This window comes from Eschrichtius robustus, chromosome 18 (assembly GCF_028021215.1).
Source record: "Eschrichtius robustus isolate mEscRob2 chromosome 18, mEscRob2.pri, whole genome shotgun sequence".
Taxonomy (NCBI): Eukaryota; Metazoa; Chordata; class Mammalia; order Artiodactyla; family Eschrichtiidae; genus Eschrichtius; species Eschrichtius robustus.
Genome location: NC_090841.1, coordinates 71,258,369 through 71,286,206, shown reverse-complemented (window position 1 = coordinate 71,286,206; position 27,838 = coordinate 71,258,369). Strand labels below are relative to the sequence as shown.

Here is a 27,838-nt window from a genome sequence, read left to right as displayed (position 1 = left end):
GCATTCCCAAATACCAGCAATTAAAACCTGAAATTAAAAACACCATACCATTTACATTAGCCCCCTCCAAAATAAAATACTTAGGCATAAGTCTAACAAAATATGTACAGTATCTATATGTGGAAAACTACAAAACGCTGATAAATGAAATTAAGGAAGATCTAAATAAATGGAGAAAGATTCCACGTGCATGGATGGAAGACTCAATATTGTTGAGATACCAATTCTCCCCCAAATTGATCTATAGATTCAACGCGATCCTAACCAAAATCCCAGCAAGTTATTTTGTGTATATCAACAAAAAGATTTTAACATTTATATAGAAAAGCAAGAGACTCATAATGGCCAACACACTATTAAAAGAGGGTAACACATGTGAAAGACTGACATTACCCAACTTCAAGACTTACTATAAAGCTAAGTAATAAAATCACCATGATATTGGTAAAAGTACAGGCAAATCAATCAATGGAATAGCATAAAAAGCCTAGAAATAAACCCACACAAATACAGTCAACTGATCCTTGACAAGAAAGCAAAAGCAGCTCAATGGAGAAAGGACAGTCTCTTCAACAAATGGTACTAGAACAACTGGACATCCATAGGCAAAAAAATGAATCTAGACACAGTCCTTATACATTTCACAAAAGTTAACTCAAAGTAGATTGTAGACCCAACTATACAATGCTAAACAATAAAATGTCTAGAAAATAAATAAGAGAAAATCTAGGTGACCTTTGGTTTGGCGATAAGTTTTTACAAACAACACCAAAAGTACAATCCATGAAAGAAAAACATTGATAAATTGGACTTTATTAAAATTAAACACTTCTGCTCTGCAAAAACACTCTTAAGAGAATGCAGACCCAAGTCACAGCCTAAGAGAAAATATCTGTAAAACATATCTGATAAAGAATTTATATCTAAAATATACAGAGCTCTTAAAACTCAAAAATAATAACCCAATTAAAAAATGAGTAAAAAATTTGGACACCTTAACAAAGAAGATAGACAGATGGCAAATAAGCATATGAAAAGATGTTCAACATCCTGTGTCATCAGGGAAATGCAAATTGAAACAACAATGAGATACTACTACACACCTATTAGAATAGCTAATATCCAAAATCCTGACAACACCAAATGCTATCAAAGATGCAGAGCAACAGGAAACTTACTCTCGGATGGTGGGAATGCAAAGTGATCCTACCTAAAGCTAAATATAGTCTTACCATGTGACCCAGCAGTTGTAGTCCTAGATACTTACCCAACTGAGTTGAAAATTTATGCCCACACAAAAACTTGTGCACAAATGTTTATAGCACCACTATTCATAATCGCCAAAACCTAGAAACAACCAAGATATGCCCAACTTGGGACAACTATAAAAGACCAACCAATATGCAGAATTCTCTCTAGGATTAGCTAAGGCCTTTGCTGAGTCTGCATCTCAACTCAATTCAACTTCTCCTTCAATCCAGTTTCTTTCACTCCCTCACATGTGTTGGTCCCAAAAATATTCCCCAATAAAATTCCAGTCTGCTTCTAAGACAGGTATCTAATCTGTGGCAGAGGAGCACATTTGGAAGGCTATTACAGTGATCTAGGCAAGAGATGACACTAGCTTAAACAAAGACAACAGTAGGATAAATGGAGAAAGCTGATGAATTCAAGATTTAGGAAATGCTGACAATGATATGCAAATTGCAAAACCACATAACGCAATATAACAGTGAATGCTGAGCCATAGAGAAAGCCTCACTGCTGATCAAACTCGAGACCCCTCTACTTCCTGCCTCTGTGATCCAGGCCATTTCAGATGGCAAAGAACAGAACTCCTCCCCACCCCACAATCTTACCAATGGGAAGTAAACATGTAGGATAAAGAAAAAGTAGCGGCTTCCCTGGTGGCGCAGTGGTTGAGAATCTGCCTGCCAATGCAGGGGACACGGGTTCGAGCCCTGGTCTGGGAAGATCCCACATGCAGCGGAGCAACTAAGCCCGTGAGCCACAACTACTGAGCCTGCGCGTCTGGAGCTTGTGCTCCGCAACAAGAGAGGCCGCGATAGTGAGAGGCCTGCACACCGCGATGAAGAGTGGCCCCCGCTCGCCACAACTAGAGAAAGCCCACGCAAAGAAACGAAAACCCAACACAGCCAGAAATAAATCAATAAATCAAAATTTAAAAAATAATAAGAAGGAGAAGAAAAAGTAAATTTTTGTTGTTTAAGGTCACAGGGGAAGGGCAATAAAAGTATGAAATACTGGAGCTCTGATAAACTAATGACAATTGCATAGACTCAAATAAAAATTAGCACATTACTAAGTTTTCCAAGGAAATGTAATTCAAAATCTACTAGGCAATTTGGCTGTCATGCAACACTTGGCTACCGTGAAAAGTTCATATTGTGAATACAAAGAGATAGTTCCAAGCAATTTGGGAAAATAAATTCCATCATCAATGTATTTCCCATGTTGTGTTTATTTGGTCATAATTTTCCACTTTTTACTGTTGTCTTTTAATTACAAATTAGTTATATAGTTCGTTTAGTTTTATCATTATCAATTTAGTTTTGGTATATCTTTGGTTTAGCACACTTCAGACTGAGGTGATGCATATTTGTATCTATCTGCGGTCTATAATTATCCAGTAGCTAGAATGTAAACATATATGTGTTGCGTCCAACTATGAATTATTCCTATCTACTACTACCACAGATACACACAACCTCTAAAAAAAGGTATGTGTAGGTGATATTTATTATCACTGAGTTTTTACCACTGGAAAATGAAAAAGGGTGAAGTGGGCACAGGATATTTTGTCTTTCCTAAGATAGCCATGCACACATAAATACATAAATAACTATATAAATACACTGAGTTTAAATAAGAATGAACTAATATTATACAAATAAAGATATAATCAAGCTGTGTTATAAGAAAGTAAACCAATACATAACAGTACTTTGTTTTAATATGGCAAAGAAAGGCAATTACATTTTTTTGGGAAAAACTGATCTGGTCTACCTATTTCCCTCTACTCGGACAAATAAAAAATACTAGATCCCTAACTCTGATCCAGGGATCAGAAATCAAGCACGCGTCAGTGTATAGATTAGAGCAGAATGGGTTCACAGACGAAAGTTTCCAAACAAAACCCAGTCTTAATGTCTTCACATTAGTGTCCAAACACTATGCAGAGCCTTTTGCAATAGAGTAATAGAAAAAAGAAAAGGCATGCAAGAATGAACTACAATAAAACAAAGAGAGAGAGGCAGTGGAAACAAATATGACATGGTAAAATACAGAGCGAGGACTTGTGAAATCATGCTTAAACCCAAAATGTGTATACTGGCGTAATAAAAGAAAATGTAAGTACCCAACTGACAATGGGAAAGAAAGAAGGGACACGGAATACACGTTCCCAACTCCCAGGGACTATCATTCTAACCTCAAATGACTGCATTACTTCAATAATAGGAAAACTGCAAAATAAAAACCTCATTCTTTAATGAATTTTACACAGAATACTTTAACACCATGTTCTTCAACCTTAGGCATTTCTTAATAAATCTCATAAATAAATCTCATAAATAAATCTCATAAATAAATAAATAAATAAATAAATAAATAGTTAGTAAATGTGTCTTCTACTGAGGACCAAATTGGAAAATGAATTAACATTACCTAAGATTATGAAAAAGGTATAAATTGTAATATCTTTTCAAAGGCTTCCTCGATATATCTTTAACCACAAAGTCATATATTACATGTGAAAAGTTTCTAAGCAGCATGAAATAAATAAAGGAAATAAAAGATTTCAGGGCTTAGCTAAGTATTTCTATCCCTCTTTAGCATGAACAATTTGTTCTTCTATATTTAAAAAAAAAAAAAAAAGAGCAACCTTTTTTTAACGTTATACCATGCCAAAAGGAAGATGAGAAGAAGAGGCAAAGGACAAGGAAAAAAACAGCCAGGGCAGAGAAGAAAAGACAAAGCAATTCCTATTCCTATACACTTATCAGAGACAGAGGCCAAGGCATATGTGAAAGCATAACTTGCAAAGAACGTTAAGATGTCACGTCAACAGTTAGTGTGAAGGCAATAAGGTACAGGAAAAGACTCTCATACATTTGAATCTTAGATTCCTAAAAACTTCCTTTAGTCCTCCCTAGTGAATCCAAGGACAGCCTATATGAATTGATGAGCTATAGTCATTAACAACCACATACTAAATTTACTTGAATAATTCTAGGTTTTTTTTTAGTTATCTATTTGCTGAGAGTTTATCATGGTTTACTTAATATTCCTATTCTTCCCAGGCATCTCCATTACAAAACTGGAGATTAAGGAAAAACAGTGAGAAAATTATTGTCAAATCATGATCTATGAATACTATGGAAAAAAAAAAAAACTTTAAAATGTGACTACTTAACTTCATTTCCATACTTATATATAAATTTCTATTTTGATTCATTCACTGAATAACCATTTGCTCAATATATACTATGTGATGATCATTGTCTTAAATACAAGAAATACAAAGGAAACTAACCCATGGTCAATTTTACCATAAAATAGTAACCAGATGAACATAAAGCAAACGTTTGCAAAGACAGAATTTACTTAATGGAGGGAACCCCACACTATTTTAAGAGAAGAGCAACCCATCAAGATAATTCAATAAAAGGGGCAGGCGGATACTTCCACATCAAACTAAGTCCCAGGAATACTGTTGGACAAGGAACATACTTTATGAGATACTGTTCTAGTTTGATACTATTTTCTCCTTTCCTTTAAATATCCTTCATAACTCAATCACTCACTCTTTCACTCTTCCTTTTAATAGAGAATTACTTGAGAAAAATATGTATTCTATTGTTGGGTAGAGTGTTCTATATATATATAATCTATAAGGTCTCATTTGTTTAAAGTGTTAAGATCTCTACACTTCCTTATTGATCTTCTCTGTAGATATCCTACCCATTATTTAAACTGTACTACTGAAGTCCCCAACTATTACTGTAGAACTATCTATTTCTCCTTTCAATTCTGTCCATGTTTACCTCATATATTTTGCATCTCTGCTGTTTGGTGCATATATGTTTATAATAGTCAATATGTTTAAAATAATCAATATATAATGTCTTTGTCTCTTATGACAGTTTTAGACTTAAAGTCTGTTTTGTCTGATATTAGTATAGCCACCCCAGCTCTCTTTTGATTACTATTTGCATGGGATATCTTTTTCCATCCTTTTGCTTTTAATGTATTTCTGTCTCTGGATCTAAAGTGAGTTTCTCATAGACAGCAAATAGTTGGATCATGTTTTTTATCCATTCTGCCAATGTCTGGCACAGTGAGATACCATTTCACACATACTAGGATGGCCATAATATTTTTTTTTTAAACATCTTTATTGAAGTATAATTGCTTTACAATGGTGTGTTAGTTTCTGCTTTATAACAAAGTGAATCAGTTATACATATACATATGTTCCCATATCTCTTCCCTCTTGCATCTCCCTCCCTCCCACCCTCCCTATCCCACCCCTCTAGGTGGTCACAAAGCACCGAGCTGATCTCCCTGTGCTATGCGGCTGCTTCCCTCTAGCTATCTATTTTACATTTGGTAGTGTATATATGTCCATGACACTCTCTCACCCTGTCACATCTCACCCCTCCCCCTCCCCATATCCTCAAGTCCATTCTCTAGTAGGTCTGTGTCTTTATTCCCATCTTGCCACTAGGTTCTTCATGGCCTTTTTTTTTTTTTTCCTTAGGTTCCATATATATGTGTTAGCATATGGTATTTGTTTTTCTCTTTCTGACTTACTTCACTCTGTATGACAGACTCTAGGTCCATCCACCTCACTACAAGTAACTCAATTTCGTTCCTTTTTATGGCTGAGTAATATTCCACTGTATATATGTGCCACATCTTCTTTATCCATTCATCCGATGATGGACACTTAGGTTGCTTCCATGTCCTGGCTACTGTAAACAGAGTTGAAATGAACATTTTGGTACATGACTCTTTTTGAATTATGGTTTTCTCAGGGTATATGCCCAGTAGTGGGATTGCTGGGTCGTATGGTAGTTCTATTTTTAGTTTTTTAAGGAACCTCCATACTGTTCTCCATAGTGGCTGTATCAATTTACGTTCCCACCAACAGTGCAAGAGTGTTCCCTTTTCTCCACACCCTCTCCAGCATTTATTGTTTCTAGATTTTTTGATGATGGCCATTCTGACCGGTATGAGATGATACCTCATTGTAGTTCTGATTTGCATTTCTCTAATGATTAATGATGTTGAGCATTCTTTCATGTGTCTGTTGGCAATCTGTATATCTTCTTTGGAGAAATGTCTATTGAGGTCTTCTGCCCATCTTTGGATTGGGTTGTTTGTTTTTTTGTTATTGAGCTGCATGAGCTGCTTGTAAATCTTGGAGATTAATCCTTTGTCAGTTGCTTCAATTGCACATATTTTTTAAAATAAGAAATAAAAAAGAAAATAACAAGTATTGGCAAGGATGTGAAGAAACTGGAAACCTCATACATTGCTAGTAGGAATGTAAAATGATTCAGCCACTGTGTAAAACAGTTTGGAGGTTCCTCAAAAAGTTAAACATAGATTTACCATATAAACCAGCAATTCCACAACTAGGTACATACCAAAATAATTGAAAACAGGTACGCAAACATATACCTGTATATGCATATTCACAGCAGCACTATCTACGATTGTCAATAGCTGGAAACAACCCAATGTCCATCCGCAGGTGAACGGATAAACACAATGTGGTATAAACACACAACGGAATATTATTTGGTCATAAAAGGAATGAAGTACTGATATATGGTAAAACATGGATGAACTTTGAAAACATAAAAGACACAAAAGGTCACATGTTTTATGATTCCATTTATGTGAAATATCCAGAATAGGTAAATCCATAGAAACAGAAAGTAAATTGGTGATTGTCAGGGGCCAGGAAATAAGGAGTGAATGTTAATGGACAGAGAGTTTCTTTTAGGGGTAATGAAAGTGTTCTGGAATTAGCCTGTGGTGATGGTTCATTAATCCTGTGCATATACTAAAAAACACTGAATTGTACACTTTGAAAGGCCAGATTTTATACTATTTAACTTTTATCTCAATTTTTAAAAATCCAATAATTAGTATAAAAATTTAGAACAGGTTGTCTCTAAATCTGAGGGGGGTGATACTGACATGGAAGGAGTATGAGGGAACCTTCTGGGGTGACAGTAATGTCCAACGTCTTAGTGGGGTTTTGGGTTACACAGGGTGGGTATGCATATATCAAAATCAGCAAATATACACTTCAAACCTATTCATGTTACTGTATATAAATTTTGCCTCAAGATAACCAAATTGTATACAAATACTGAATTAAGTTAAAGACATCTATGTTGAAGTATTTAGTGGGATGCATACTGATATCTGCAATGCACTTTGAAATGCACCAAAATTAGAATGGATTAACCAATGGATAGATAAGCGATAAAGCAAATCTAGCAAAAGATTAATAGTGGAGTGTTGGTGTTGGGTATATAGGTATACACTGTAAAAGTCTTTAAAAATGTTGTATGATTGAAAATTTTCAAAGTAACACATTGAGGAAAAAGTTAACAAACAAGAAAAATATCCAAAAGGCATGAGTACTTTGCAGAAATTTGGAATATGGTTATAAAACAGAATTACTGAGTGGTAATGTTAGAGTGTCTGCTCTTGAAAACATGACATTTAAGCCAAGATATGAAAGGCTACAAGGAGCCATCTATGTGACGATATCAGCAAGAGTATTCCAGGCTTCCTACCTCACCCCCAAAAGTCTTATTCTAAGGCCCTGAAGTTTGATGTAATCAAGAAAGCCAGTGTAGAGACTTCCCTGGTGGCACAGTGGTTAAGAATCCGCCTACCAATGCAGGGGACATGGGTTCGAGCCCTGGTCCAGGAAGATCCCACATGCCGCGGAGCAACTAAGCCCGTGCACCACAGCTACTGAGCCTGCGCTCTAGAGCCCGCGAGCCACAACTACTGAAGCCCGTGCACCTAGAGCCCGTGCTTCGCAACAAGAGAAGCCACAAAGAGCAGCCCTCGCTCGCCACAACTAGAGAAAACCCACGTGCAGCAACGAAGACCCAACGCAGCCAAAAATAAATTAAATAAATAAATAAATAAAAAGAAAGCCAGTGTGACTGAAGTATGGTAGGCAAGGAAGGGAGTAGTATAAAATGAGACTGGAGAGAAAGGCAGGTGTCAAATCATTTGGGGCTTGTAGTCACAGTAAGGAATTTTAATTTTATCTAAGTGCAATGGAAAGTCATTAACGGGTTTAAGGCTGGGATCAATTGGGTGGGATGAGATGGGGTGTGTCCTTATTATTTAGAGTTTTAAAATATCACACTGACTGCTATGTGAAGAATAGCTTTGAAGTGTTTAAGAAAAGAAGTAGGAAAACTATTATCATAGTCCCTGCAAGAACAATGGTAGTTTGGAGGAGAGTGTTGGTAGTCAAGATAGTGAGTAGTGAATATGGGAGATATTCTGAATGAAGACTTGACAGTATCTATTGATAGACTGACAATAGGATGACAGGGGAAAAGGCACCAGGATAGATCTTGGGTTTTAGCTTTAGCCACTGAGTGAATGGAGTGACATCTACCGAGATGTAGAAACCGTGGGAGAAGCAGGTTTGGAGTATGGTGGATCTGAGGATCAAAAAAATTTTTCTTAAATTGGGTATGATTTGTGACTGTAAGGAAGACAGGCAGAAGAAAAGAAAACAATCAAAATAATCTGGAAGTTGTTAAAGAACAGGGTTTAGATTTACAAATTCTTTTCCTTTTAAGAATCAATTTTGTCTTGATTGTATTAAGGACCTTTGATCCAGTAAAAAGCTCAAACTTTAATGCAAAATCAAGCTTACTGATTGCTGTTGCCTATCTCTGGGGTTAAAGATAAACTGGGGATCAATAGCCCTGTATCTTTAAACTTAAGAGAGGTCAAAAGGAAAAAATCAGGAGTGAGAATGAGGGAGACAAGGAAGACCAAAAAACAAGTACATAGAAGTAACATATTAAGTCTTAACTGTCTCTCACCCTGTCAATAAGGGGCTGTCTGATTCTTAAAGTCCACATATAACATGATTAAGTGCCTTATACTATTTTACACAAAGCAGTAACTCAAATTTTAGCTCTCAACCTCTAATACCATTAGTTTTCCAAAGTATATTGAAAAATCCATGCTCTTGGGAGCTAAATGACCCTAAATTTAAAGTAGCCCACCACTCAGTAGCTCTGTGACCTTGAGCAAATTACTTACCATTTCTAATCCTTAGTTTCTTAAATGTAAATGAAAATAATTAACCCAAGAATTAGCATTAGAAATAACATTCACAAAGTGCCTGCTACATGGAAAAAGTGCTCCATAAACAAGAGCTACTATTATGCAAAAGGCACCTAATTCATCAATGCTCAACGCGGTAGTTTCCTCCTCCGGCAGCCCAGATCCCTGTTTCCAGAAAGAAGTACAGATGTGAGAGAGAAGGGGAACCACAGAAAAGACAATCAATTTCATTTTCACCATGTAACACAGAAAGAAGTAAAACAGAGAAATCTGTGAATAGGCATGACAAATGGACCATCCGCAACCTACAAATGGATAGGTTCAAAGGTTGATTATAATTCAGTTGTTTAGAAATGGGAACATATTTTCCCAGGGAATCAATGTTCAGTTCAACTCTTAGACAAACTCACAAGAAGTCATCAAAATCATAATGTAGTTAAAATGTGATCTTATCTCAATAAAATTAGTAGAAAAGTGATGAATCAACCAAACAATACAGAAAACCAAGAAACTTTAATAATATGTAATTTAACTTATTTTAGAAGCTGGCACCTGAGGGAAAAGGTTTTATGGGAGGTTTCAGTAGTGATTCAGAGGGGGTTTTCAGGGAAATTTCAAAAGCTTTATAAGGCTGATGACCCTGGTTCTTTATTATGTTTTACTTCACCTCAAATTTTATGGCTTCCCTTTCTTTCAGCATAAGCAAAACACTAGCACTCTTATACTTAATAGCCATGATTGCGATCATTCATTTCACGAATGAGAAAGAGCAACTGGGGAAGAACTAGAGGAAAGACAGGAAAGAAGAAGGACCATAACGGATGTGCCCAAATATAAAGAAAAGAGCCTTCAATTGAATTAGATAAACTCAGTAATTAAAAAACTGAAGCGGGTTGAGGGTGGTTAAGTACAGCACTAAAATAGTAAGGGAGGAAAGAGCCAAGTGATGAGAACTGGTCAGAGTCCCACCGTGATTCACTGGTTATTTTAAAGGTCACAATTTTTTTTTTTTTCCTTAAAGTGGAAGACAAGACATGAAAGAGCAAGCAAAGCAACCTGCCATTTATACAAAGGGAATTCTCAAGAGTTGAAGATTCATAATTCAAATTGTGACACACCAACGGAATTCAAGACTTTCTCCTAACCCCTTTTTATTTCTCTAAATTCCTCCAAATATTCTGTTCTTTTTATGTAGATACTATTGTGATAATAGTATTATTATGTCCTGTTATATAGATAATAATAATATCTAAACTAGAACGAGAAAGATGACTTTTGACATTTACAAGTACACAATAGAATAAAATTATTTTAGGAAAGTCTCCTCAAAAGCCAACAGACATGTTATAGTCTCTTAGGCTATGAGGAATGCAGTGATTTCAAACCACAGAGAGAAGCTTTTGATTTTCTTAAAGATATAAACCAAAAATCAGTTCCATGAAGTCCAACCTATATTCAGAACCTAGCAAATCTTCCTGAGAAGTACTGAGATGCTTTTTGATGCTTTTTGAAGCCTGAAGAAATGATTAATGAAGAGATGTTATAGTCAGATAAAATAAGATTTTCTAGGGCCTGGTCTTAAGTCCAGGACCTATATCAGTCAAATCAGCCAAAGTAAATGCTCTCCAAATGAGTAAAATAATTCTAAATAATCAGAGAAAACAGGACTAAAGAAATGTTAATGTGGGATGCTGAAAAGCTTGGCCCCATCAGTGCAGGAATGCTAAGATGCCGTGAATTCCTAACTACCAAGCATTGTCTAATTTCTCTCATCTACCTACAAATTTTTGTCAAATGTAAACAAATATGAACTGATTAATAAAACTGTAAAGTTATTTAATAGCATTACTAATCTATGATAACAGTATGCCCATGCATTTTCTTAATTAACAGGTTACTGAAAATACAATACTTGTCAAGAGTGCCAGGAATATTTTTGAAAATAGAAAGTCAGGAAGCACTGCCCCAGTATAATTATACATACAACAGGCAAGTAAAACAGTCATTAAAACGTCCTTCAGTTTACCTTTTACTCCAATTTAGAATATTCTGTTCTAATTTCTCACATTCTATTTTCTCTTTCTTAGCAAGATTTTTAAGTTGATACTTAAATTCTTAGGAAAAGGTAAAAACTCGAAGAGCCTTGTCAAATACGAAATCTTCATGTTAATCATGTATGTCCTTTAGTAAGTTGCATTCAACTACATATATATAAATTTACATTACATCCAATCTCAAGAACTATTAAGACAAATCCTTCTTTTAATTAGCCAGTGATTTTCTCTTACAAAGGAACTATAATTAAGGTCAAATTACTCTTTAAAGTTCCCTTTAATAATAGAATATGGTAATTCCGCTGATAAATTCTTCCAGAGGAACAAGTAATCAGAAACCTGAAACTATTAAACTATTATTTGCTCCACGGGAATTACGTATTACATGTTTACTCAACCATATTTGCTAAAAGACATAGAAATCCTACCAAAGTTAATTTAAGAACTTACCAATTTCCCTTGCAATTCTGACAGCTTCATCTGCATCCTGTAAAAGCAGGAAATGAGACCCAACATTAATCCCATCAACCATTGCACAATGTCTTTAGGGCAGTCATATATTGCACTACTGTCTCCTCCGATTCATTTAATGTTCAATTTTACAACCTTCTAACTCTTTTTATTCAGAGAAATGTAAAATTAATACCATAAGTGGAATGTAAATTCTACCTCATCATTATTATATTAAGAAACTCAAAGCGGTTTGAAATGAGCTGGCAGGAAGCACTACCAGAATTGCCAAATGATTTGGTGCAGTTGCTGGAACTTAACGGCAGAATCTAGATGTTTACAATCAATACTGAACCATAAATCAGATCATTAAAGCTTGTCCACAGCCAGCTTGATTCTGTCTCTGATATTTATATGTCATGTTTTCCTTGATTCTGTCAGCAGGGGGAGTTGATTCTCTATTGTTTGGGAGGAGATCAACAGATTTTCCAGAAACAAAAAAGTAAACTTCTAGTATCTATAGGAATTGCCAATTGTTCCCCTCAAAAAATTCCTTTAGTAATCTCCATTACTTTTTCTTTTTGCTTTTTTATTTCATCCACTTTTGGGGTACATATTTTATCTTTACCAGTTACATCTTGTTAACATAAATTAAAACCTGAAATTCAATGAACCATCTAGTGGGGGGAAAACTTCCAAAAAGCCAAGGAAAGAAAAGGCATTCTAAAACAGTACAAGGTAACACTGTAAATCAACTATACTTCAATAAAAATTTTAAAAATAAAAATAAATAAAACAGCACAAGGTAAAAGTCTATGAATGTAAGGATTACTTACTGCTAAATATCAACCAATGCCACTGAATGGACCAAAACTTCCCTTGAATCTAAACCATTTTATTGATCATTAACTCTCACCTAACAGGTCCAACACAGGACACTCCTGATACATTTCCCCCAGATAACAGTAAAGAGAAAGCTGAAAAGATTTTAAATCCAAGTAAATTCTAGTAAATTTAACTTTTTAAATAATTCAGTGACATAAAGTAAACTATCACAGGGAATGACAATAATGTTTTGAAACCAGTAGCTGGTAAGAATGCCTGAATTTTTAGAAAATAACTTTAAAATATCAAAGTAAAGGTTGGTATTTTTTAAGCTTTTAAGCTAATACTTTAAAAATGTAGAGTAACCATGTCAGAATCCTCCCCCAAAATGGGAGGGTGGGGGATGTTTATAACGGCTTCATTCATGTCTAATAAAAAAAAAAAAAATCTTCCTTAAAAGTCTTCAGTACCTAATAACATCCCCTGAATAAGGAGGTTGGCAGGGGACGTTGTCAGAAAAATTTAATTTCCTTTCATTAGCCAGTCTGCTCCACAAATAGGTGCTTGTTAAGTTCAAAGCAGTCCTGTAAGCAACATCAGTTTTAAGTCTTTTTTTTTTTTAACTCCAAGCAGTCACATCTGCTAATGAGATTTTCCAAATAACAATTGTTTTCAAGTCAGAGATAAATCTATACTTCCCATTCTACCCCCGCAAAAAATCAAGGTTTACTGCTTTATTACACCTTGCTGTTTTCACTGACCTTACATTCTCCAAATTTTAGCTTAAAGGGATAAAAATCCATGAAAAGGGTCATTTAATAATGTTAGTGGTTTCCACACATTGAGTTTGAAGGTTCTTTGTTCAAGCCAGTGACAGTTATTGGAGAATACTTCCCCTTAATAGCCTCTCTGTCAGGAAGTGTTAAACCTGCCAAATGCGGACAATTAGTGCCTCGCGAACAAAATACAGGAAGAGTGCTGGCTGATGGAGACTGGATTATAAGAAGCCTAGAAGGAAACTTTTAACATGTCTTTTCTTTCAAACGTGTAATAGTATATTTGCAAAAGATATTCAGAGAGAAAAAACCCTGCCATCTAAAAGGTTCAATACCTTGAGAGAACAAACAGGCAATGTTAGTTCGTTAGTAATATTTTAATACGTATTTATATATACATATTATGGATGGACTGTGTACAGAGAGAGATATATGTTTACACAAAGCAAAATTTCTAAAAATTCTTTAGCTGCTACAAATCCAACACTTCTATAAACTGCCACAAAACAATCTTGTGTTTTAACTAATCAGTATGCTTAAGTTTTCTTACTATGAAAAGCAAATTCTACTAAATGACCTTCCAAGTAAAATCAAACTGTCTTTAAAATTAATTTTTCACTTGTAATTCACTCATCCCAAAATATTTAATTGAGCACATATTATGTACTAGACATTAAAAATCTCTAGTATCAGTTTCAACAATAAACTATTAAGTACACCTAGCTCCAATATGTTCTTTCAGCACATATACGAAACTACTTTTAAAGAGATAAAAAGGTCCTATATATTGGGGTTGGCCAAAAAGTTCGTTCCAGTTGTGCCGCACGACATTAAAGAAAAACCCGAATGAACTTTTTGGACAGCCTAATAGCTCCAAATTCAACAGCACTGACACATCCCAGTGTCAGTGTAACTTCCCTGTAGGGCTATAGGTAGAAAAAATTTTTGTAGTAAAAAAAAAAACTGAACCAACAAGAAAAAGACCAACAATCATCTGACGAGGAAAGGGTTGCAGGAAAGTATTAAGCTATATAATTCTAAAACAGCAGTTCAAGAAATGGAGAAAGAGGAAAGAAGCCAACAGAACCAGTAACCATTTCTTTTACTCCTCTATTTCAGCACAGCTTACATTAAGTGAGCTCTATCATCCAACCGAAGAATAAAACAGTAAAAAATTCTGTTTTACAGAGAGTATGACGGGAGAGGTAGGTGATGTTGCTATAACCAAATAAGTAGGTCACAACAGTGTAAAAAGGAGCTAAAAAAATTGGATGCTTTTTCTTCAGGTCCAGTTTATCTGTTAATGGTCTGTAGCAGCCACCTGTGAGGCAGCAAAGCCCAGCAGCTAAGAGCACAGATACTGGAGCCCAAAGGCATGGGCTCCAATGCTGGCTCAGTGACAGTGAACGCATTACCTACCAGTATGCCTCTATGGAATTAGGTTTGCTCATCTGTAAGATGGACATAATATCTCACAGGGTTATTAAGAAGATAAAATTAGTAACAGCTGAAACACACTAGAACAGAGTCTGGCAAATAGTAAGCACTCAGTTAAGGTTGGCAATATGTGATAAAATGGGCAGCCCGCACCCCCATCAAGTTTGTTCCTTTCCTGCCTGCCCTTGGTTGTCCTATCCTGTGGTCATCACTCATTCTCTGAACCTGTATGATACAGAACTAATACTGGCACTACAATACTGCAAAAATGTGCACTTGTACCTCCAGCGCCCTTCACTGGATCAGATGATCCGAGTACTCTTTACAGCTGGTAAGCAGGGTTCTTCTTGGGCAGGGAAGGGAAGTAAAATCTATAACAAAGGCAGGCAAATTCAAATAGTCCTCCCTGGTGTTAAACACCCAATTTATTTCTACAGTGACGGTAGTGTCCAATACTGGCTCCACCACCCACGATTCAGACCACACCTCTCCCTTCTCACTTGCTACACACAGCCTACTTACCAACCCCGAATTCTGCACTCACTGGATGAGAGTCCTGCTACTCATCAGTATGGGAAGCTACTTAGGAGTTTACTTTCCTCAGCTGGTTCTGAACAAATCAGTGACTGTTTCTGAAGAAAACAAAAAAATCATTGCTTCAAGACACTATGGACATGGGACTTCCCTGGCGGCCCAGGGGTTAAGACTTCGCCTTCCAGTGCAGGGGGTGCAGGTTCAATCCCTGGTCAGAAGCTAAGATCCCACATGCCTCGTGGCCAAAAAAACAAAACATAAAACAGAAGCAATATTGTAACAAGTTCAATAAAGACTTTAAAAATGGCCCACATTAAAAAAAAAAAAAAAAAAAAAGACACTATGGGTAAAAGCTCTATCTGCACACAAAAAGCATCCTCAAACTATTCTGCATTCATATACAAAGTAAAGCAAAACTTTCAACAATCCTGGCTTCAGGAGATAGGTTCCAGCTGATTCTATTTTCCAGATAATTCCAAGTCAAACAGAAGACTCTTTCTGTTTAATTTATTGATATTTTCGAACCTAAGATTTAGTACACGTTTCTCTTATTGTAAAACAGCATAGTAAACATAACCAAACCCTTTTTCAAAAATATAAAGCCTTAAAGCCTTTGAAGCATCATCAGGAAAGTTATTCTCGGTTTAGCAGGGAAAAAGGATACTGATGTCTAATATTGTACTTTTTAATTACTAGGACACAGCTTTCCGATTTTTTGGTTTCTTAAATGATTCCCTTCACACTAGTTTTTTGTTGTTATTATCTGGCTCTTTCTGCTAAAGCAGAAGTGCAGTGTTTAAAATCTGGCTAATCAGGTGATAAAAACAATTACTACTTTAAACCTACACTGCATAATTTATAAACCTCATGCAAATATACTACCAGACTCTGCTCTGAGATGTAAATATTACTATTCTCTCTTACAGAACAAGAGAAACTCAGAGAAGTCTAATAAATTTCTGGTACACTGGTAGATAATTAGAACCAAATGCAGCAATTTAATCATTGCTGATTCCTCCCTCTGCTTCACACCTGACATCTAACAGATCACAAAATCTTACAGATTCCACTTCCAGTGTCTCCCCACAACATCTACTTTGCTCCATCCTAATACTTTTATCTTAGGCCCCTAACATTTATTGTCTGGGTTAAAGGAAGAGCATTCTAATTTGTCTACCAACCTCAAGTTTTGCACTGCTCCAATCCATTTTCCACATCACAATCAAAATAAGTTTTCTAATTCCACAAGTTTTATCATGTTAACTCTTCTGCATGAAACCATTCAGAGGCTCCCAAAGCCACAAAAATAACCTCCACGTCCAGATGAACAGCATTCAAAGTCATACATATCTGGATCCTAATTCTCTCTCCAGCCCTGTCTAACTACAGCCCCTCACACTTGCATACCTGCAGTTTGCTAAAGCTCCCATGGTCTCCCAGCTCCAAGCTTTTACAAGATATTTTCACTGACCACAATGCTGCGTCTCCATCAATTCCCCTCACTTTTTAGCTAACTCACTACTACTCAGACTTCAGGTTATCACTTAAATATCCTTCCATTGGAAGTTCTGCCATGACGCCCTTAAATTAGGTTAGGTGCCCCTCCTACATGGGCCAATACACTCTGAGCTTCACATTATTAAAATGTATTAAATTGCCTGTCTATCTGTAGGTCTCCCTAAGGGCACTTGAAGCTCTTTGAAATCAGGGTCTGCGGCTTGTTATTTTTCGCTAAACAAGTGGGCTGGGATTCCAACCCTGTCTTCCAACAGCTTCAGATGAACACTCTTCATTCATTCTGCTCTCAAGTTCCTGAGATCAAGTTAATAAGATACTGAAGAAAATGAAAGGCAAATACTTCATACCAGATGACTACTTGAATACCTGACTACTTTACATGACACTTTAAAACAACATTAGTTTCTCTCTAATGAAAAGGGTGACTCAAGAACAAGACAAAAGGAAACCGTTTCAGAAGACTCCTTAAGTACTACACACAACGTTTTAAAGGAATGTGGGAAACCATCTCCGTATAACGTCCAAATAACATTCAAAATAATCAAATGGAAAAGGAACAAATGTTTTAAGGAGAAATATAACAAACTGAAACCACATTAATTTACTCAAGTACTTGGAGGAAAAAAAGTAGACTATAGTTTCCAAGAAAAAGAATTGCTTTAAAAATACCACAGATCAATGGGAGAAAAAAAAAAAAAAAAAGTATGGATTTTTAAAAGATGGAATTATCTATAATTAGCACATATAGTCTTCCCATGCAAAAGTATCGCTTAATGCAGTTGCTAAAACCACAAGGTATTCCAAAAATTTACACTATTTATCTGCATCAGCAAACCTCTATCTGCATAGATACCATCAAAAGCAATCTTTTACCTAACAAAACTAAACTACAAAATGTGAAAAGTAGTGTAGTTCCAAATGAATGTGGAATTACTATACAAGGTTTCTAAAATAACCAAATTTAAAAGAAAATAAAATATGTACAGTCTCTTATATCAGAAATAATTTAAAGCAAACTAGAAATAAAACTAGTATTAACATCTGTCTGAAAAACAAAGGGGCATTCCTTAAAATTATTTTTAAATGCTTATCTGAAAACTATATCCTGCAGGTTCAGTTGTGGTTTAACAAATTAATTCAGACAAGAGGTGTTAGAAACTGTATACCATACTTAAGTTAACACAGGTAATGAGAATCTATCATCATTTGAGAGTGTAACAGGATCTTAAAAATCACCTAAGGCATACAAGGAGACAACACTGACAAGACAGTGGTTTATTTTCTTCGACTTTCTACTTTTTCCCTATTTTCCAAATTAACCGAGGTTGGAAATTCAAATGCAGATTGTCAAATGCAGCCTCCCTGAAAAGACAACCAAAAAAACCTGTTGATCAAGCAAAACCAAGTTTACTACCTACTACAGTAAAGGATACCATCACTTTGAGGCAATCGTGGAGGTTCCACTGGAATCAGTTCAAGACCTACTAAAAGCCACAGTTCAAGATCCTAGCTTCAAAAACTGCAGTGCTCCTCTGATGCCCACTGAGCCCCCCACGCTCAGGGGTCTCCCCAACCACAATGGTGAGAAAAATCTCACATTGGGGAGAGCTCCAAAAAATCCTCAACATTTTTTGTTCTGAGTCCATAAGACAAAGTTCATATGGAAGAAGACAAGCATAGGACCTATAAGTTCATGTTCATGTGCCCTCCAGGAGCCAGTGACTTCAGAAGGTTTCAAGGGTATCCAAATAGGACAAAATTTGCCTTTAAACCCATACCAAAACCTTGAAAACTTTCCCCTGTCTTGACTCATTTTTTTGTCCATGGGAGTCTGGGTCTGGAAGAGATCTCCCCTCCAAATACTAAACCACCAAGGCACTGCACATTGTCAGGTCTGCAGTTAGAGATGGCCAACCATTACTTGGTAAGCCACTACAAGACTTTCGTAAACAGGTTTGTCTCAGGCTGCCTGTGCTGTAAGTCAGACTACTCCTCAAATGTATTAAATCTGTAACTCAAATTCATGTTCTTATCTTTCTAGATGGCATAATTTCACCAAGGATAATTTAGAATTATAATAGACTCTTTCATAAGCTTTTGGTATGAATGATTCATCTGAGAGGCGCACCTTAGGGAAAAACAGGGAAGCAAACTCTCAAACACCTAGTGTTCTGCATTACTAGGTGCAGAATAAACTAATGGCCTTACAGATAAAATTAGATGCTTCCACTCCAGAAATTAATATCGGTCTTTTGATAAAGACACCTGCAGATTTTGCAACCAGAAGTAACAATGAGTAAACAATTGTTCTGTATTAGCCAAGAAAATGAGGGGAAAAAATATAATAGGCTATGTTCCAAAAGCGAATCAAGTACCCATTTCAGCCATCAACTCAAAAGGAGAAATTTCACTAATTATTACTTATTGATACTGGTGGTACACTATCAAACTTAAATCCCTCCATCTTTACAGACGCTCTCTCTCAGCATCAACAAATTACTCAGATAATGGTTATCTCTAATATTCCTCACATTTCCCACATCCCAGCCCCCAACTGTCACCTTTGAACCTCTATTCAAGGAACATTCCTTCCTCCTATGAGACACTATACACACTGACTTCATAAGAAAGGATCTACAATGCAAATAGAATTTCCAGATCAAATGCTCTCCTAAGGACTTTGTCCTTGAACTCCTGAGGACTCTGCTACTAATCATCAAGACAGAATTAATTTGGACTCTGACTCATCACTACCCTTGTGACTAAATCAAGCCCAAACTGACGATCTCAAGAAGGCCAGATTTCTTGCTCGGAAAAAAAAAAAAAAAAAAATACAACTATACCGGCAGAAGTATTAGGGCTGAATAGACCAAGGTTCATAAAACCACTACCCAAACTCTCTAAAACGAGAATGTAAAGAAAGACTAAAACCCAATAGTTGACAGCCTGATAAAGAAAAGACTTGTCATACTCTGCTCAGGGCCTTTCAAGGCAGCAATCAAGGTATGGGCCAGACTGCATTTGCATTTGGAGGCTCAACTGGGGACAAATCCAAGTTCATTCAGGTGACTGGCAGAATTTATTTCCTTGAGGCTGTATGACTGAGGGCCCCACCGTTTTGCTGGCTCTCGAATGGAGATCATCTTTACTTAGATCCTCAGAAGCTGTCTACAGTTCACTGCCATGTGGGTTTCCTCAATATGGCTGCTCTCTTCATCAAAGCCAGCACCTAGAATCTGTTCTCTAGTCTCCTAAAATGGAGTCTTTTATAATAAAACATAATCACAGGAGTGACGCTCAATTACTTTGCCCTATTAATGTAAGTGAACGTAGTGATATTCCATCACCTTTGCCATATAATGTAACTTAATTAAGGGAGTGACATGCCATCACCCTTTACCATATTCTCTTAGTTACAGAAGCGAATCACAGGTTTTACCCAAACTGAAGAGGAGTGGATTACACAAAGGCTTGGATGCCTGGAAGTTCCTCAAAAAGTTAAGCATAGACTTATCATATGACCCAGCAATTCTACTCCTGAGTATATACCCAAAAGAACTTAAAACAGGTATTCAAACAACAGGTATCCTACCCTCCAACATTCCCTCTCCCCGTTCCCTGTCTTATGTTTCTTATTTTCTTATTTATTATTTGTCTCCCTTTTCTATAGCATAAGCTCAATGAGGGCAGGAATATTTTTTTGTTTTGGTCTGCTTTGATCCCTACTATATCCACAGCACTTCAAACAATGTTAGACAAACAGTGTGCACTTGTTAAACATTTACTGAATAGATGAGTAAACAAATAATTTTAAATGTGGTAAGTGAAGTACAGGGTATTAAGGGAAAATTCAGTAGAGGGCCTAATCTAATACATAGAGTCAAGGAATGCCTCTGTGAGAAATGTATATTTAAGCCAAGACCTAAACTATGTGTAGAAGACAGTCAGGAGTGAAGACCGAAGCAGAATCAACACACGTGTCAGAATTAAGAACAGAAGTTTCAAAAATCTGAAAGATGTCATATATGGTTGGTACATCCAGTGCAAAGGGTAAGCTGGCACAGTATCAGTCTGAAGAGAGAAACAAAGGCCAGCTATTCAAAGGATTTAAATGAGTAGTCATTCAAGAGTTTTTAAACACAGGTATGTGATCAAATCTGGATTTCTGAAACATCACTCAAGCTTTAGTGTCGAAATTTAACTGGACGGGACCAAGACCAAGACTGGCTACAAGGGGACTTCCCTGGTGGTCCAGTGGCTAGGACTCCACGCTCCCAGTGCAAGGGGCCCGGGTTCGATCCCTGGTCAGCGAACTAGATCCCACATGCCGCAACTAAGAGTTCGCATGCCGCAACTAAAGATCCCGCGTGCCCTGACTAGGACTCGGTGCAGCCAAATAAATAAATATTTAAAAAATAAAAATAAAAAAGACTGGCTACAGGGAAAGCAATTAGAAGGCTGGTGAAGTAATCCAGACTATATGGTGTTAGTTGGAACTTGGAGTTAGTGTGAGGAAAAAAAATAAAAGTAATAGATCAGAAAGATATTTAAGTGAATTCTCTGTAGCAGTATTTATTAGGAACTCCAAGTTTCTAGCTTGTGAAATGGTGTGGAAAATGCCAGCATCTTCTCAGGCAGGAAAGGAAAAAATGAGAAGTTTACAGCAGGAGTCAGCAAACTTTTTCTGAACAGGCCAGGTAGTAAATATTCCAGACTTTTGTGGGTCTCTGACACAATTACTCAACTCAGCCATTATCATGGAAAAGCAGCCATGGACAACATATAAAGGAAAGAGCATGGCTGTGTTCCAATAAAATTTTATTTACAAAAACAGGAGTGCATGGAGCCACAGAATGCCAATCCCTGGCTAGACAGAAAATGATGAGCTCAGCTTCAACTTGTTACTTTTATGGTGCCTCAAAGGCATCAGGCAGACCTGTTTAAGAAGCAACTGGATATGCAGTTCTAAGGCAATATCTAGAACAGATATACAGGTTTGAGATGTGTAGCCATAAAAATAAGTTATATTGCTTAGAATGAGTCTGTCCAATAAGAGAAAACCCATAATGAAGCCAACATTTAAGGGACAAAGGTAGGAAGAATAATCAGCATGAAAACTAAGAAGCAGCACTTAAACCAGCCAGAAACACGAAAACAAAACTGGAACTGAGTAATGTGCCAGAAGTGAGTATTTCCAGAAGGAAAGAGTAACCAAGAGACTGAAATGCTTTGAAGAGACTGAGATGACCAGGATTAAAAATTACACACTGGATTTCATGAGAGGGAGAGGTTGCTAGTAGCCTTTTCAAGAGAAATTTCGGTGGGAATGAGCAAAGAAGCCAGATGTAGACTAAAGATAAGGGGGAAAGTGTGGAAATGAAAGCAAGTGAGGACAATTCTTCTAAGACGTTTGGCTGTGAAAGGAAAGAGAACTAAGGTGGCAGCTGTGGAGTGACAAGCGGCTACTGTGCTCTCTGAAGAGGAGGAACACATATTTCTTTCCACTAAACTGGAAGCACCATGGTGTGAGGGACCACGGGTTTCTCTTATCATCAGATGCTTCCCACTTAGCTCAGGGATCAGTAGATTTTTGACTGATTGAGCATTTTTAATAGCAATAATAATGGAAAGGCATTAAAAGACAAGGAGAATTTTAAGACACAGAAGAGAGGAAAGATAATGAGTGAAGACTGTAGCCCATGAAGTCTATAAAGGGTATATCTGGAGCATAAGAGGAAGAATTGGCTTTACAGAGGATGGGGAACATCTATTCTTTGTAAGATGAGAGAAGAAAAAAAAATGGATGGATACATATTGAGGTAAATATAGGTAAATATGGGCAAGAAGCTGAGGATATTTACTAACCAGGGGCCGTGCTTGCTAACTGTCCTGTAATTCATGAAATAATCCAGCACAATGAAGAACTGCCCAGCCCAGAAGGTACAATAAGAAACACTGAGATGAAGAGTTCCTGCAGACTAATTCAAATCGCAAGGTTCTCGTCTACACAGGGACTCTTTTCTCATGAGAAAAAAAATGAATAATTTTTCCTCGGCAGTGGGGAGGAGCGCAGAGAGGAAGGGGAGACACATACTCCAATTTCTGCGTTTCTTCCTTAGAAGACTTCAGCTGCAAAAGCGGCTTGCTGGTTGAGGAGTTGTGCTTGGGATCTATAGTGACACACAGCTATACCAAACAAGTCTACAATTCACATTTTATGCATATGGACAGAAGCTCACCATAAAGATACAGAGAACATCATAATGTTTCAAACATTAAATATATACCACCAACAAATGAAATCCACACATCTAACAGCACATTTATCACCAAGTTTTTTCCTATGAAAGTAAAAGTCAACACTGATCGTTAAATACAATGCTTCAGGGGCTTCTTGCTCTAACTTACGCCATTCAAAATAATCCAAGTGTAAACAACATTGATTTTTTTAATCTATACATGAATATTTTAAAAAGCAAAAACTGCATTTTATCTTACACTTTTGACAAAATGTTTGACTTCAGGACATGTACTATAAAGATTAGAGTAAAACAGTTTCTCACCTTGACCACTCCATCAAAGCCAGGGATTGTGTTAACTTTTGCGTTCTTAGCTAATAATTTGCTTTCAATCTTGTCACCCATGGCTTGAATAGCATGTGTATCAGGTCCAATGAAAATGACATCTTCCGCTGCCTGTGAAGAAATGCCAGTAGAAATTTATAACAAAAACATTTCAGTGCTTGATATGGAGTCACAACTTTATAAAAAGAAAAACCCATATGTATATTTACCAGTTACTCACAGACCAAGAACAACTTAAAAGCAAGCATTTGAGCCAATATATTACAATATATAATACTGTGTTGCATATAGTATATGTGCACAAAGATATATGAAAGTCAGGTCAAAGAAAAATAACTAGAAGTAATGAAGAACTCTTACTTGATATTAACAGTATTCTTTGGGAAAGCAACTTCTATGGTGTTGTAGTTGTATCTAGTATTCTGCCACCCAATCTAAACAGTAAGTTCACCTTTAAAAATGCCTTATAAATCTTTGTATTCTCAATACCCTGCAGCACAGTGCCTGGTTTAACACGCCAACTTTGTGCCAGGCTTTAAGCTAAGTGTAGGGGATAACATGGATGAAAACCACAGAATATCAATTAATTCAAGGGAACATGAAACAGATCACCAGCACCTCAGAGAAACAGACAAAATAAAGTAGGCAATGTTGACATCCTTGTGACTGTAAGAAATGAGTAAAGAATACAGTGGGAATTTACCAGGTAGAGTTATGATTTCAGTCAAAACTAGTCTATATAAATCACGATTAGTTCCCCAGCAATGGGTCCACCTCTCTGTGTATATGATATTAAAGTAAACAAAGTGCTAATGGAAACTAATTAGGGACAGAAAAAAGTACCGATGGAGTTAGTGCCACTGTAGGGCATGGTCTAGAGAAGTAAAAAGGGGGTTTGCTGAGGTAAAGAATGAGGTCATTAGGTAAAGAACGGAGGTTAACTATGAAAAAGGAAAAATTAGATTGTATGCAGGGCATCATCAGAGTAAGGTACCTAACTGTTGATTCTCCCATGACCTTTGGTCAGGGTCAGTGTAACGAATAAATCATATAATTTATATCTCATATTCTATCTACTGGCACTGCTGCCTGAAAAGACTCTCGGCTTTAGAAAGGAGCTTCATTCTCCTTATGAGAATATCATCCAGAGTAGCTATTGCAGTGTGGTGTTTGGATTGCTCTCAGCCATTGTGAGCAAAGAGGATTAAACCCACCCAGAGCAGGAGGTGGAAGTAGAGCAGGGACACAACAAGAGGAATATATGAAGAGATAAATATTTGGGAGATATGACAGTTTCAACTTTATACATGCTGAGGTGAGATGCCTGTGGGATAGTCAAGTGCCCATGTTCAGGAGACAGACCGAGAGGTCCAGAGGTTAGAAGATAGGTCCAGGCTGAGATACGGATTTTTAAAGGCATCAAATAAAGGACGGAATTAAAAATTGTAGATGATATCATTCAGATAAAATGTACAGAAAAGCCAATGCCTTTAAACTCAGGATGTATACTTTCCCTCCTGCCCAGAAGCAAGACAGAAGAAAGGGGAATTTTTAGATTCTGAGTTTAAAGCCTCCTTTCTTTGTGTGACAAGGGGGTAATAACCACCCTGCAAGTTTGATCGAAGCACTGAATAAATAATAATATAAAACACCAAGCTGAGTGCCACAACTGTTAGTCCTTGTCCTCTACCCAGAAGTCCTGATAAAAAGAGAACACTAGAATAATAAGACAGCTAGGTCCACAGGACCCCAAAATACGTTATAGGAACCCAAATACCAACACTTACCAGTGTTACAATAACAGAATGCTAGATAAGAAACCTCTTCAGCCATAACAGATGCTCATTAAGTACCTCTCCATCAAATGTTTGTATGTAGTTTTAACAGAACATCATTTTCTTTAAAAAAAAAAAAAAAAAAAAAAAAACTTTATGTGAAACCCCCAAAATGTAAAGCACATAAAAAATGGAACTGCTCTGTAAGAGGGGAAAGTGGTAGTAGGACTACACCTCCACATACTCTGTGTCTCTAGCTGGATAAACTAGTCATTTTGGACCAGAGCAACAATCGTACTCACTTCTCTTTATCCCAAACCTACAACCCAATAAAGACTAAGTCAAGAGGAAACAATCATGTTTTAACTATCAATTGTCTTTCCATATTCTCATTTTACTTGCTAAGATGGAGGAATTTTTATCATAAATGCTGTTTTAAATACCACTATGCCAGGCAGATGTAATCAAGGAATCAGAATGCCTACACAAAGAGCTGAAGAAATAACATAAATGAGAACATCCAAAATACATTATGATTATACAGTAAAAACTTCTGATTAACAAGAGCCCAACGACCAGGAACCACTGATTAACCAGACTTTTTTCATGCATTCTAATTTGAGGAAAATGACTCACCCCAAAATGCGAAATTACCAAGAAAGAAAGCTCACATCAAGCATTTAGTGACTATTCTTTCTCCCATCCAACACAAAGAAAAATAGCCAGTAGTACACTGAGTAACTACTCAAACAGATGTTTCAATAAACTAACTTCCTTTCTATCTTTATCTTTTTATGTTTTGGTAGTACTCCCTGGGTTAGCCTTTAAATGTAATTAAGGCAAATTAAGAAAGCAGTATCATAGCTCTGACTCCCTTAATTCCTTGACCAAAAAAGCAAGGATAAGACAGTATGGTAACTGCAAAGTGATGAAGCATGTTTCAAAAGTCCAGAGTTCTTGACCAGAGTGATTTGTGTGACTTAGAACTTAAGGCCAAAATTTATGCACTAATAACCTTTCAATACTCTACCGTTAACCCTGTATCTTTTGCTACCCATTTTCCCTAATCACCAGTAAGTCTCTTTGGCATGCCAAAGCCAAAAGTAAATAAAATTTACTTCTCAAACTATGCTTTTCAAGGAACTTGTAAATTTACCATGAATGATGAATATAATACCTAAATACAGGTGAATGTATAATGGCCGTGAAAAAAGCGGGAATTTTTTCATCATCACTGGAAGCACTTTTGTAGTGATACCTGAGAAAGAAATTACAAAAAGCTGAAATCACTGCTCTAAGACTGGAGAAAAAAAAAAGATTGTTTTCACTTTCTAAATTCCGTGATTTTATGGTTCTGGTCATATTTTGATAAAAGAATGGGGAAAAGAGTTGGGTTTGAGCAATGTGTTAGGGAAACAGAGATTTAATTTACAACAGGCTTTATGTTGCAAATGCAGAAATAATCATCATCTGTAAAAATTAAAATGTATGATACATAATTCATTGTTAGAAATACCATGACAGTTAGTAAAGTGCTAAGCTATGAATCCAGTTTGGTTTTTTTTTTAATGTATACATTTTAGGTTCATAAAGAATTACTACTTGGATAACTGTAAAACTAAGGTCAGACAGACATGAGCCATAGCCATGGAAAAACTGCTGAACTGCCCGAAGGACCCAGACTCTGGACGTTAATTTTTATTCCGTGATAAAAGAAAAAAGAATTTCTAGTAGAAAAGGCCAGTTTCAGGACTGGTGCAGAGAAGTTAGCACATGAGATAAAAAACTGAGTCAGTGAGAAAGCGTTCAAAAATTAATACAGTTATCTCAAAAGCACATATTAGTGCTGCCCACTGAATACGCTGATAACAATATGAGTATCAAAAAGAATAAAAGAAATTACAAGGTTAATTCATCTTTTCAAGACCTCGAATAAATCTTTTCCTGCTATCCCTGTTCAAGTATTTGAACTTCTCAGACATGTATCACTGATTTTAAAAAATATATAGCTCTTTAAAAAGCAACATAGAGGAAAACTAATTTCACACATAAAACTAAGCAAAATAAAAGTGTCAAGGTAAAATCCCATACACTGTTTTTATAAGAAAAAAATAAGACCTAGAAAAACATCCATGGAGGGAAAAAAAGCACAAGAAAGACATGCTAACACAGCAGATCAAACTGTCACCTATTATTTCAAAACAAGCTGAAAGACATTTTAAAATAAGAAAACATGAAATAAGATATCAGAATTAGAAATGTTCTGAAATGAGGTGATAGACCTAAGGATAGAATTAGAAATGCAAAAGAAAATAATTTTGGAAGTGAAGACTAAACTAGAGGGAAAATAAGAGTGAATAAAGAAAACAAATAACGCCTCACAAGAGATAGTCAAAGGAAGAAACTTTTTAAAAATTTAAATATAAAAAAAAGAAATTTTTTCTAAAATGCAAGAGAAAATGGCAAATACTAAAGATAAACAAAGAACATCCAACATATGGATAAGAGGAGTC

The 27,838-nt window shown here is 36.3% G+C and overlaps 1 protein-coding gene across 5 annotated transcripts in view; it reads right to left on the bottom strand.

The window, feature by feature from the left end:
- The window catches only part of PCCA (propionyl-CoA carboxylase subunit alpha), a 373,607-nt gene that overhangs the window by 253,890 nt on the left and 91,879 nt on the right, over positions 1-27,838 (bottom strand). For 4 of the 5 annotated variants that reach the window (XM_068526624.1, XM_068526626.1, XM_068526625.1 and 1 more), the window contains 2 exons: positions 23,530-23,661; positions 11,877-11,913 (listed from right to left, as the gene is read on the bottom strand). In XM_068526624.1, the coding sequence (XP_068382725.1) occupies positions 11,877-11,913; positions 23,530-23,661 (169 nt within the window). Of the gene's footprint in view, positions 1-11,876; positions 11,914-23,529; positions 23,662-25,337; positions 25,355-27,838 lie in introns of those variants that run through there. The other variant, XM_068526628.1, reaches the window with a different exon arrangement.